The 12,111-nt window shown below is 43.5% G+C and overlaps 1 protein-coding gene across 17 annotated transcripts in view; it reads left to right on the top strand.

The window, feature by feature from the left end:
- ADAMTS17 (ADAM metallopeptidase with thrombospondin type 1 motif 17) overlaps window positions 1-12,111 on the top strand; it is a 361,173-nt gene that overhangs the window by 75,220 nt on the left and 273,842 nt on the right. For all 17 annotated transcript variants that reach the window (XR_008618598.1, XR_008618599.1, XR_008618602.1 and 14 more), the window contains exons 5-6: window positions 8,945-9,028; window positions 9,736-9,893. Coding sequence is in view for 12 of the 17 variants with exons in the window: in XM_055088178.1 (XP_054944153.1) it covers window positions 8,945-9,028; window positions 9,736-9,893 (242 nt within the window). In the remaining 5 variants the exon portion in view is untranslated. The remainder of the gene's footprint in view (window positions 1-8,944; window positions 9,029-9,735; window positions 9,894-12,111) is intronic.

Raw genomic sequence — 12,111 nt, forward strand, 5'->3', positions numbered from 1 at the left:
ATGGCCGCTGAGCCTGCGCGTCCGGAGCCTGTGCTCCGCAACGGGAGAGGCCACAACAGTGTGAGGCCCGCATACCACAAAAAAAAAAAAAAAAAGAAAAAATTTACTACAAAGGTATAATAATCAAAACACTGTGATACTGGCATAAAGACAAACACATAGACCAATGGAATCGAATAGAGAGCCCAGAAGTATACTCTGACATATGTGGTCAAATGCTTTTCAACAAGACTACAAAGACCATTCAATGGGGAAGTGACAGTCTTTTGAACAAATGGTGATGGGAAGACTGGATATGTACATGCAAAAGAATGAAGTTGGACCCTTACCTAACATCATATACAAAAATTAATTCAAAATGGGTTAAAGACCTGAATGTAAGAGCTAAAAGTATAAAAATCCTAGAAGAAAACATAGGGGAAAACTTCCTGACATTGGAGTTGGCAATAATTTCTTGGATATTACACCAAAGGCACAGGCAACAAAAGAAAAAAGTAGACAAATTGGTCTTCACCAAATTTTAAAACTTATGCATCAAAGGACACTATAAACAGAGTAAAAAGGCAACTCAAAAAATGGGAGAAAATACTTGCAAATTACATATCTGATAATATCCAGAATAAATAGAGAACACCTAAAATTCAGCAACGACAACAACAAAACTAAACAACCTGATTTTAAAATGGGCAAAGGACCTGAATAGTTTCTCCAAAGAAGATACACAAATGGCCAGTAATCATATGAAAAGATATTCAGTGTCACTAATCATTAGGGAAATGCAAATCAAAACCACAATGAGATAGTATGTCACTCTCATTAAAATGCTGTTACTAAAAAAATTGTAAAGTAACAGGTGTCGACAAGGATATGGAGAAATGAGCACCCTTGTGTACTGTTCTTGGGACCATAAAATGGTGCAGCTCCTTTGGAAAACAGTATGATGGTTCTTAAAAAAAAATAGAATTTTAATATCCACTTCTGGGTATATACCCCAAAGAAGTGAAAGCAGAGTCATGAACAGAAACTTGTACACCCATGTTCATAGCAGCATTATTCACAGTAGTCAAGAGGAAGCAACTCAGTGTTCACTGAAGGATGAATGGGTAGACAAAATGTGGTATATACACTCAATTAACTATCATTCAGACTTAAAAAAGGAAGGAAATTCTGACACATGCTACAAGGATGAACCTTGAGAACATTATGTTAAATGAAATAAGCCAGTCACAAAAGTATAAATACTGTACAAATACTGTATGATTACACTCAAATGAAGCGCCTGGAGTAGTCAAATTCATAGAGACAGAAAGTAGAATGGTGGTTGCCAGGGGCTAGAGCAGGATGGGGAATGGAGAGTTAGTGTTTAATGGCTGCAGAGTTTCAATTGGGGAAGATGAAAAAGTTCTGCAGATGGATAGTAGTGATTGTTCCACAACAATCTGAGTGTACTTAATGCCACTAAGCCATACACTTAAAAATGTAAATTTCATATTATGCATATTTAACAGAATTTTTTAAAACCCACCCTGCTTACTGTCTTTGCACCATCTATAAGCTCATCAAGGTAGGACTGTGTGTACACCTTTGTCGTTATTTCCCTAGTGCCTTGTACATGTGCAGGTGATCAAGAAATTTTTGTGGCATCTGTGAACTCATAAATGAGCGATTAATGCCATTTTCTAACATCCTTTGCAAAGGATTTAGCGCTGAAGTTGTGTAAACACTGGCTTTCCTTTTTTAATTCCTCGATTAATTTACTTCTGAAAAGCCTTTTGTATTCTAAGCATGTCACACAGATGTGGTGTCCTAAACTCTGGTAGAAAGTGTTTCTACATAAATGCAATTACATATTTACACCTCCCACACAGCCCACTATGCTATGGGTGGTCCCCTTCATCCCCTCTCACATCTTGTCCTTCAAGGGGGAGGTATCAAGATGGAGCTGATAAAACAAGTGTGGTGGGAAAGAACTGTTCTGAGAGCATGCTTGGCTGCTACAAACGACTTCGCCTCTGAGCCCTGTTGGATCAGTCTTCAGAGCAACAGAAGAAGTGGCTGCTGTGAGAGCAGAGACACTTTGGTCATTTTTGAGGACTTGTAAAGCATGGAAGCGGTACTAAAACAACCCTGGCATTGTTGCAGGAAGGGGGACCCCTTCTAGGGCCCAAGAGTGGGCTCTTGTCTAACACTTGGAAATGAATTGACCAAGGAGACATGTGTGCTGACAAAGCAAGAGACTTTATTGGGTAGGGGCACCTGGGTGGAGAGCAGGAGGGTAAGGGAACCCAGGAGAACTGCTCTGCCACATGGCTCGCAGTCTCGGGTTTTATGGTGATGGGATTAGTTTCCGGGTGGTCTCTGTTTTTTTGCGGTACGTGGGCCTCTCACTGTTGTGGCCTCTTCCGTTGTGGAGCACAGGCTCTGGACGCTCAGGCTCAGTGGCCATGGCTCATGGGCTTAGCCGCTCCGCAGCATGTGGGACCTTCACGGACCTGTGTCCTCTGCATCGGCAGGTGGACTCTCAACCACTGCGCCACCAGGGAAGCCCTGGCCAATCATTCTGACTCAGGGTCCTTCCTGGTGGTGCGCACATCGCTCAGCCAAGATGGATTCCAGCGAGGAGCATTCTGGGAGGTTGGTAGGACATATGGACTGGCGTCTCCTTTTGACCTTTCCCGAATTCTTCAGGTTGGCGGTGGCTTATTAGTTCCATGTTCCTTACCAGGACTTTCTGTCGTAAAACAACTCATGCAGATGGTTACTGTGGTGCCTGGCCAGGGTGGGCAGTTTTGGTCAGTGGTTCCCCTACCAGCATCATGCAGAGTGGTCCTGTTTTAAAACAAGGAATAAAGGAGCTTTGTAAATCACAGAGCAGTGAGCTTGGCTCTTGTATCAGTCAGGGGTTTTGATTATAAGCAGAAGAAACTAGTTCTGGGCTAACTGAAGCAGAAGAGGAAACATGTTTTTGGAGCCATATACAGAGGAGCCCAGAATCAAAAGGAAGGCTGGATCACCAGCCTCAGAACTGGGGGGAGGGCAAGGGGCAGGAGACTCAAGGGAGAGGGGCCAGGCAGTAGGAGAGAGCAAGGCTGAGTTCCGGCCAGGAGTGTGGGCTGCAGTCCTGTTGCCACTGTTGTGTCCTGGGACCATCTCTCCACTGCCAGTGCCCCTCCAGGGCTTCTGTGGCAGGCAGAGTGAGTTTCCACCTACTTTGGTTTCTACAGTGGAAAGAGGGTTCCTTCCTTTCTCCAGAGCTCACCCAGTGGGGAACTTTCCCCAATGAAAACAGTATCTTTAGCCAAAAAAGAAAAAGAAATTCTAAAAATCCCAGCAAAGTGTCCAGACACTACACAGACCAAAGCATAAAAGAGGTTCACTCACATGACATATGATTCTGTGGTTCCACTTTGGGGCATATACACAAAATGAATTGAAAGTAGAGTCTCCAAGAGATGTTTGTTCATGGCAGCATTATTCACAAATAATTAACAAAAGGAGGAAGCAACCCAAATGTCCATTGAAGGATAAACAAAAATATACATGTGTACATATATACACAATAGAATATTCAACTTTAAAAAGGAAAGAAACTGATGCATGCTATGACATAGATGAACCTTGAGGACATTATGTTAAGGAAATAAGCCAATCACAGAAAGACAGGCTCTGTATGAGTCCACTCATAAGAGGTGCCTAGAGTAGTCAAATTCATAGAGACAGAAAGTAGTGGTGGTTGCCGGGGGCTGAGGGGAGAGGGGAATGAGAAGTTGTTGTTTGATGGGTGCAGAGGTCCAGCTTGGGAACATAAAAATGCTCTGAAGGTGGATGGTGGTGATGGTAGCACAATAATGAGAAGGTATTTAACACTACTGAACTGTATACTTAAAAAGGGTTAAGATGGTAAATTTTATGTTATATGTTTTTTACCACTATAAAAAAAAAATGAGATGCACTCACTAATTCCATTCAGTTATATTTATTGGGTACCTAATGTGTGCTGGGGACTTCCTAGGGACTGGGGATCGAGTAGGGACCACAACAGGTCCCATCCTCATGGAGCTCATGTGGTGGCACCAACAGACAGTACTCAACACACAAATCAGGGATTTGTGTGCAAATTTTATAAACTGCTATGCAAAGGTCCAGGTGATAGCAAGTGACTGGGGCAGTCAGGGACACCTCTGTGATGAGTGACCCTCCACTTAGAAGGAAAGGCATTACACTGACATAAGGAGCCAGCCAGTGGGAGTCAGTCTGGCATTTGGGAGGCACAGGGAGAGGTGATTCCTGGTGGGTGATGGGGAGGGTGGGCACAGTGAGAGGTGCTCCGGCCACTCCCTCAGGGGTCAGGGCATGGAGAGCCGGCTTCACTGCATGTGCGACAGGGAAGCTGTGCAGGGGTCAAGTAGAAGAGTGGTATATACTGATTTGTGTTTTAAAAGATCCCTCCACCTGGCTCAGAGGGGTATAGAGTCCCACTGGGCTATGTGTCCCAGCAATCCGCTCACCTGTGCAGGAATGTGTGGAGGGAGAAACTTTGGCCAGACCTGTCTGTGTCTCTGAGCGGTCAGCAAGCCGCAGTGGGTGCCCTGAGCGGGCTTTGGTTGATTTTCCAAATATGCTGTAGTGCCTTTTTATGTACGTGACTTGATTTTCCTTTGGTTGGGGGTGGTGGTGACACAGAAGCAGGAATATTTTAAAGAACAAATTGCAGATGGAAACAGGTGGTGCTGACACTAGAAGCCCTGGGTTTGGGCAGCCAAATTGGAAAATGGGGCCACTTGAAAGAGCTTTGGTTGTTTTTAGCTTCCTTAACAACCACAGAGTGGAATGAAAACCTGAGCCGCTCCAGGCAAGTTCTGTTTGGAGGAAAAATGACATCAATTTGACTCAATTACCATGTGAAACAGACAACAAGCCTCTCTCTGGTGAGCAGAGAAACTAGCAGCAGTGCTAGAGCCTCACTGGTTCCCACACCCCAGTGGCCATGATGGGAAGCCACTGGGGGGCTTGTGGAATGCAGATGGCTGGGCCCACCCCCCTCCACAGGGTTCTGATTCATGGGGTCTGGGGTGGGCTCCAGAATGCGTTTCCAAAATGTGCTCAGGCCATGTTGGTGCTGCTGCTTCAGGGACCCCGCTCAGAGGGACTGCTAGAGAATATAGCCCCCTCCAGGGTGCGGGGTCTGGATGGGTGCGGCCTGTGATGTGAGGGAGTCACCTCCACTTCCCGTCTGTCCCTGGGGAGGCCCTAAGTCACCAGGTAGGTGGTGCTCATGTGAAAACCCCACCTGGCATTGCGAACAGCTCCTCCCCACGTGCCCCCATCACCTGTCCCTGTCTACCCCTCCCTGACCGTGTCCCCATGTCACCCAGCCAGGGGAGCCCTGCAGTGTGCTGCTGGCAGTGGGTCCACCCACTTGGCCCCCAGGCTGCCAAGGAAACGTGACAAATGAAGCTGGGGCTCTGAACACTTGCCAGGATGCAGCCAGAGCTGGATGCACGAGACAGACTTTCCAGACAATTGGTTGTGCTGTTCCCTGCCCAACCAGGTGTCTCCCTAAACATCATGGGGCCGCTGCCTCCAAGACTTTCCTGAGTGTGAATTTCCATGGGAGAGGAGGACAGGGAGACTTTCTTACATGTCTTTGAGGCCTGCTGCTTTGTGTTCTGTGGCTGTCGTCGGATTCTCGTCTGGCTCGCCTGTCTCGCCTGGCTTGGCACTGGGCCTTGAGGGAGATCCTGTGCATCTGCCTGGCCCTGCGCTCTGCTGGGCTTTGTGGGAGCGTGGTCTGCTCAGGTGACAAGGTGCTTTAGCTGTGGTCGCTCCCTCCTGCTCTCCTGAACGTGGGCGTCCCAGTTACACATCAAGGGGGGTACCTTCCTGCAGGCTTACAAGAGAACGTTGCTCAGAGCATGAAGCTTCTTGTCTTAAATTAATTAATGAAAAAGTTTTAATTTGGTAAAATACACATAACAGGATTTACCATCTTAGTCATTTTTAAGTGTACAGTTCAGTATCATTAATTATATTCACATTGTTGTGCAATCAAACATTAGAACTTTGTCATCTGGCAAGACGGAAACTCTACACTCATTAAACAACAATTCCCCATCTCGCTCTCCGTCTCAGCCTCTAGAGCATGAAGCTTTTCTCCCCGTCCAGCTCACATATGTTTTGTGTATTTGCTCCAAGAAAAGTACCTGAGCCTTTTGGGGTCACGGTACATGGGATGTGCAGAACTGTCCTCAGCTGGAGATGAAAAAACGGGCGATTCTGACAAGGGAGTTTGTTCCTATAGCTTTGTCCTTCCTGAAACTTGCATCATTCCATTCAGGCTCTGTTCTTTATGCTGCTTTCAGGGGGCGTGTCAGAACATCACTGAGAATTGCTTTCCTGTGTTATTGCTTTAAACCCACAATATTCTTTAATGTCTGGCTGCCGTTGCTGTTACAGGCAGTGTTTAGATTGCACCTTGAAACCCTGTGTGACTTGAATTTTCTCCCTCATAATTTCAAGTTTTCATTCTTTCTAGTTTTCATGTTTTGAATTGAGGTTTTCCAGTTTGGGCCCAATCCTAAGTCTGAATATTTCTGGAAAAATTTGATTTACAGCCGTTGGGTGGTTCTCAGAAAAAAGGAAAAAGTTATGTGCTTTTCCCTTCTTCACCAAGGTTTAGGGATAGGTAGTTAAGGCATGACTTCAGAATTGGCTTACAGATGGTCCAGTATTAAAAAAAATGACTTCAATTTTGTTCTTGAGGAAAGAAAAAGTCTTGGGAGGGGGTAGTGAGAACAGAAGAACTGAATATGTTGTATTTTTCCTTGTGGGAAAGAATATTAAATTACACAAAGATTCTGTTTTGCTTTAATACTAGTTTTCAAAGAGAAAATCCAAGCACTGACACAGCTAATTCCTTTGTCACACAGATGCTCAAGCACTGTGCGTGCCTGGCTTCTGCCGCTTGTGTGCCCGACGCCGTGTCCAGCTTCACATGGCCTGAATTAACTGTGGCCACGCTGTTGGCTGTGGTCATTGCTTTATGTTGCTGCTGATGTACTGGAGAGAAAATTTGAATGCCCCTGCTAGAAAATTCTCCCTCTGGATTGTGTCTGTCAGGAAAAAAAAGCATATTCAAAACCAAGTGAAATAAGTTAGAGAAAAACAAACACAGTATGATTTCACTTACATGTGGAATCTAAAAAACCTGAACTCATAGATACAGAAAACAGATTGGTGGTTCCCAGAGGTGGGGGGTAGGGGTATGGGTAGAGGTGGTCAAAAGGTACAAGCTTTTATTTGTAAGATAAATAAGTTCTGGAGATGTAAGATACAGCACGGTGACTATAGTTAACAGTACTGTATCGTATATTTGAAAGTTGCTAAGAGAGTAGGTCTTAAAAGTTATTTCACACAAGAAAAACAATTGTAACTATGTGAGGTAATGGATGTTAACTAAACTTATTGTGGTAATCATTTTGAGATATGTATATATTATATATACTATGATATATAGTGTAATATATATAATCATCATGTTGTATACCTGAACCTAATACAATGTTGTATATCAATTATATATCAATAACACTGAAAAAAAGGACATAATGAAACAAAAGTATTTTCCCAATTTAAAAAGAAAAGGGAATATTTAAAAGATTCTTATCTCTTCCCTCTATATCTTACACTACTACCCTCATCACCTATTCCATTGTACCTCCCTGAATCCTGCTCTCTCCTGAGAAGGAACTCAGGAGGATCGTAATGATCTGGGGGTCCTCAAATCCGATGGTTCTTTTCTGTCTACGTCAACTTTCATTCCTTTGCCTTACTTGAGTTTTCCTATCTCTCTTCTCCTTGAATCCTTTTATTTCTTGATGTTGAGATCTTTATAATTAAGTTCTACCAATAAGAGGTGCAAAACTGAGAGGGGCATATCCTTTTCTGTTACTATAACTTTATCTCACTGACAAACTTTGGTTAGAATGAGGAATTCAGGGAAAAAAGGAATATGGCCTTTTTGGCTGGACAATCTGGATTTGGATTGTAGTCATAGTTGACTGGCAGTGGTCTTGAGCTGGTGGCTTTATGTCACTGAGTCGAGGTTGGTGGAGACACCAACCTTGATGGGTTGTGATGAGGGTTAGAGAAGATACAAGTGACACGTGGCAGATGGCCACAGGCATGGACCTCCCCCATCCTTTCATAAAGATCCCCTTCACCTTCCTGCAGGAAACACCAGAATCAGCAGACATCCATTTCTTTTTTTCAAAATCACCTGTCCTATATATTTTTTTCAACCGACTGATTTCCAGTTTATCTTTGCATGTTTATGTTTGTATGCACACGTGTGTGTGATTCCAGAGTTTTCTGTTATACTTGTTTCTCTTGAGGAATTTATATTTATGGGAGTTTTTTGGACTCAGAAGGCCTTTTAAATAAAATCTGGGTTATATATCTCACATATATGTATTTTTTTGTTCCAATAAGACTTTATTATGAACATTGAAATTTGAATTTCATATAATTACTCTTCTTTAGTTTTTTTTGTACTGCAAGAACACAGTTTAAAAAAAGTTTTTTAATTAATAATTTTTAATGAATAGAATTTATATTTCATTTTATAAATAAATACATTTATATTTTATTCATTTATATTTTGTGTTTTAGATTTATAGGAAAATTGAACAGGTAGTACAGAGAATTCCCATACACAATTTCCCCTACTATTGACATTTTACATTAGTATGGTATGTTTGTTATAATTAATGGACCAATATTGTTACATTATTATTAACTCAAGTCCATAGTTTGTGCGGATGTCCTTAGTTTTCACCTACTATCTTTTCTTTGTTCCAGGATCCCATCCAGGGTACCGCTGTTGTTGTTGTTGTTTTTTTATTTTTGTATTTATATCTTTATTTCTTTTTTTCTCTCTTGACAGGTATACAATATGTTTCAGCACCAGAGCCTTGGAATTAAAGTTAACATTCAAGTTACCAAACTTGTCCTGCTACGACAGCGTCCTGTAAGTCCCCATTGGCACAGTAACGGAAAATGTAACTGGTCTCTAGGCTTCCTAGTTGCTGTTGAGCGCTGAGGAGGAGTCCAAGTGTTGTATTTTATCCTTCTTCCCTGGCTTTGCAGATGGCAACACTGTGCCCTGGGCCAGGGACCAGGGATGCCTGGTGCGAGGAGGACAGGTACTGTTACTGGAGGCTTGGTGTGCAGTTAATCTGCTCAGAATCTCAGGGGAACCCTGAGCAGTGGGCCTGTGTGCCTCCCTCCTTCACGCCCGCATGTTTCACGGGTGCAAAGTTGATGGTGAGGTCTTTGGAATCATGGCTACTCTTCTGGAGCTATATCTGAGCTTCAGGCCAAATTTGGGTGCCCTGTAGCATCATTTTCTGGTCTTTTGATTGAGTGCATTTCCTTATGAAAGTGTTACCTGCAGAGTTAAGCAGTGAACGTGAGAACGTTGGGTATGCTGTTCAGTTTGCCAAAAAGAAGAAAGCTTTTCTTTAATAACATAGTCTTCATTCGAACTTATAGATAAGGCCCCTGATGGCCTCTCTCTGGGTCTCTGCATCTTCCTACCAGCTTTGTGGGCAGGTGACATTGAATGACGCCCCAGTGAGCAACTGTCTCCACCTTAACATCCACACTGTGGTCTGAGCATGAACTCTGGCTTCCCTGGGCATTTGCTTCTGTAACTGCCCCCCTGATTTCTTTTAGGCCAAATTGTCCATTGGGCACCATGGTGAGCGGTCCCTGGAGAGCTTCTGTCACTGGCAGAATGAGGAGTATGGAGGCGCACGGTACCTCGGCAACAATCAGGTTCCAGGAGGCAAGGACGATACGCCACCCGTGGATGCCGCTGTATTCGTGACCAGGTAAAACTAGACTCTGCCTGGAGCTGCAAAGGAGAAAGGGAGGGCATTTTCCATTGGAGAGGACAGATGGCAATTTGCTAGGAATTCGGGCTTGGAAATCAGACTTTGGGTCACATGTCTGAACCTTGGATTCCTCATCAGTAAGTTGGGGATAAATGATAGTCCTACCTCCAAGGTGTGAGGATTAAATGAACTCAAGAAGCACTTCTCACAGTGCCTGGCCCAAAGTAAGGACACAAGTGTTAGCTATTATTATTGCTATTGTTATTATTAATATAAAACTACTGAAATCCTAGTTACCCAAGACTCTTAAAACGTCCAAGAAAATTCATCTACTGCCTCTTCCCCAGCACCAAATATAATGCTTACTGGAAAGAGCTCATCTGTGTTTGAGGCTGCTTCCAAAGTGGGAGAAGTGAATACCCCGATTTTGCTGTGGAGGGAAGTCCATGCAAGCGTGTGTGTGCTGTGCATAGCCCATCCATGGGCACTCTTGGGACAAAAGCAGCGGGCAGAGATGCCTGTGGAATTCACGTAGAGGCTCCATTTGAAGCAAGAAGCTGAGTTTCTTTATAGGCTACAGAGCTGGACTTACTCTTCCTGACTGAGAGGGAAGCCAAGGGGCCCGGCAGTGGACAGTAGACACCAAAGGCAGCTTTCTATGCAGATAGCAGCAATGTTATTTTAGTTTTCTAGGGCTGCAGTAACAAATTACCACAAAATGGGTGCCTTAAAACAACAGAAATTTATTTTCTCACAGCTTTGGAGGCCAGGAGTCTGAAATCAAGGTGTGGGCAGGGCCATGTCTCTCTGAAGGCTCAGGAGGAGAGGATCCTTCCTCCTTCTTCCTAACTTCTGGTGGTTTCTGCAATCCTGGGCATCCCTTGTCTTGTAGATGCATCACTCCAGTCTCCTCCTTTGTCACATGGTGTTCTCCCTGTGCCCACATTTCCTTCTTCTTGAAAGTACACCAGTCATTGGATTGGGGCCCAGCTTAATCCAGTGTGACCTCATCTTAACTTGATTACATCTGCAGTGACCCTCTTTCCAAATAAGATTACATTCACAGGGACTGGGTGTGGGGTTAGGTCTTGAACATATCTTTTTAGGGACACAGTTCAACCCATGATAGGTATAGATGTGGCTATTTCATTTTTTCCCTATGTCTCAAATCTCTGTTAGAAAAATTGATTTTCCTTGGTTGTTTTACTTCAATGATGTAAATAAAATGTGTTATGTGTTCACACGAAAATCCCCTTTTAGAAAATATGCAGAAATGTTTTGTGATAATTTAATCCATTAGGTTAAAATACAAAATTTTATTTTTTTGAATGAATATATCATGAATATATCAACTTTGAATTTTAAGATTTTTTTTTTAATTTATGGAAACTACTTCCAGAATTACATGCTTTCTTTTTCTCTGAGTTCAGAGAAAGGGAACAGTTTACCATGTAAAGACATGGTAAACTAAGCTAAAGAGCTTAAAGATAGCCTGCCCTTCTAAGAAGAGTTAAATCTGGTTTAAGACTTTGGTTTTGAGTCCAGAAGGTCTCTTATTTTGCATCTCTTGGGCCATAAACAACAAGCCCCTTGCCTGATGACATCCTAAAGGTAGCTGGGGATGATCTGTGACCCCAGCTTCAGGCACCCTGTACCAGGCAATGTAGCACCCTAGGCTTCTCCTCTTAAAAAAACCCAGAACATGCACATTGCCACCATCAGACACCAGATAGATGCCTAATCACTCTTGTAGATGAGTCATCAGTTGCCAACCCTAAAGGGTTAAAATGTGATCTGTAGCACACTGATCCATTATGAGAACACTTGCTGCTTCTACAGGATGTGATTAAATGTATAATGGAACATTTGAGAAATCTATTCAATAATTCTGATTGCCAACATATGGCTGGTGGTCTACCAGGAACCAAGGACAAGGCGTGAGCATGACCTTGTACTTGCCTTAGATCTGGGTTTGCCCACCCTGGTGAGTGCTGGGAAGCCCTAGGTACCACCTCTCCCAGCAGCTCTGGCCCCCACACTCACTGGCCAGAGGCTGCCATGGCTCAAGGCACTTTGAAATAGCTTTTGGAGCCTATGGGGCTTTCCATAAAGCACTGAGGATTACAGTATTGGTCTTATGGCTACCACCCTTTGAGAGTGGATTTGATTTGTGGGGCAGGCAGAAGTCCTTGGGAACCATATCTATATGTGACTA

Source organism: Physeter macrocephalus, chromosome 11 (assembly GCF_002837175.3).
Source record: "Physeter macrocephalus isolate SW-GA chromosome 11, ASM283717v5, whole genome shotgun sequence".
NCBI lineage: Eukaryota > Metazoa > Chordata > Mammalia > Artiodactyla > Physeteridae > Physeter > Physeter macrocephalus.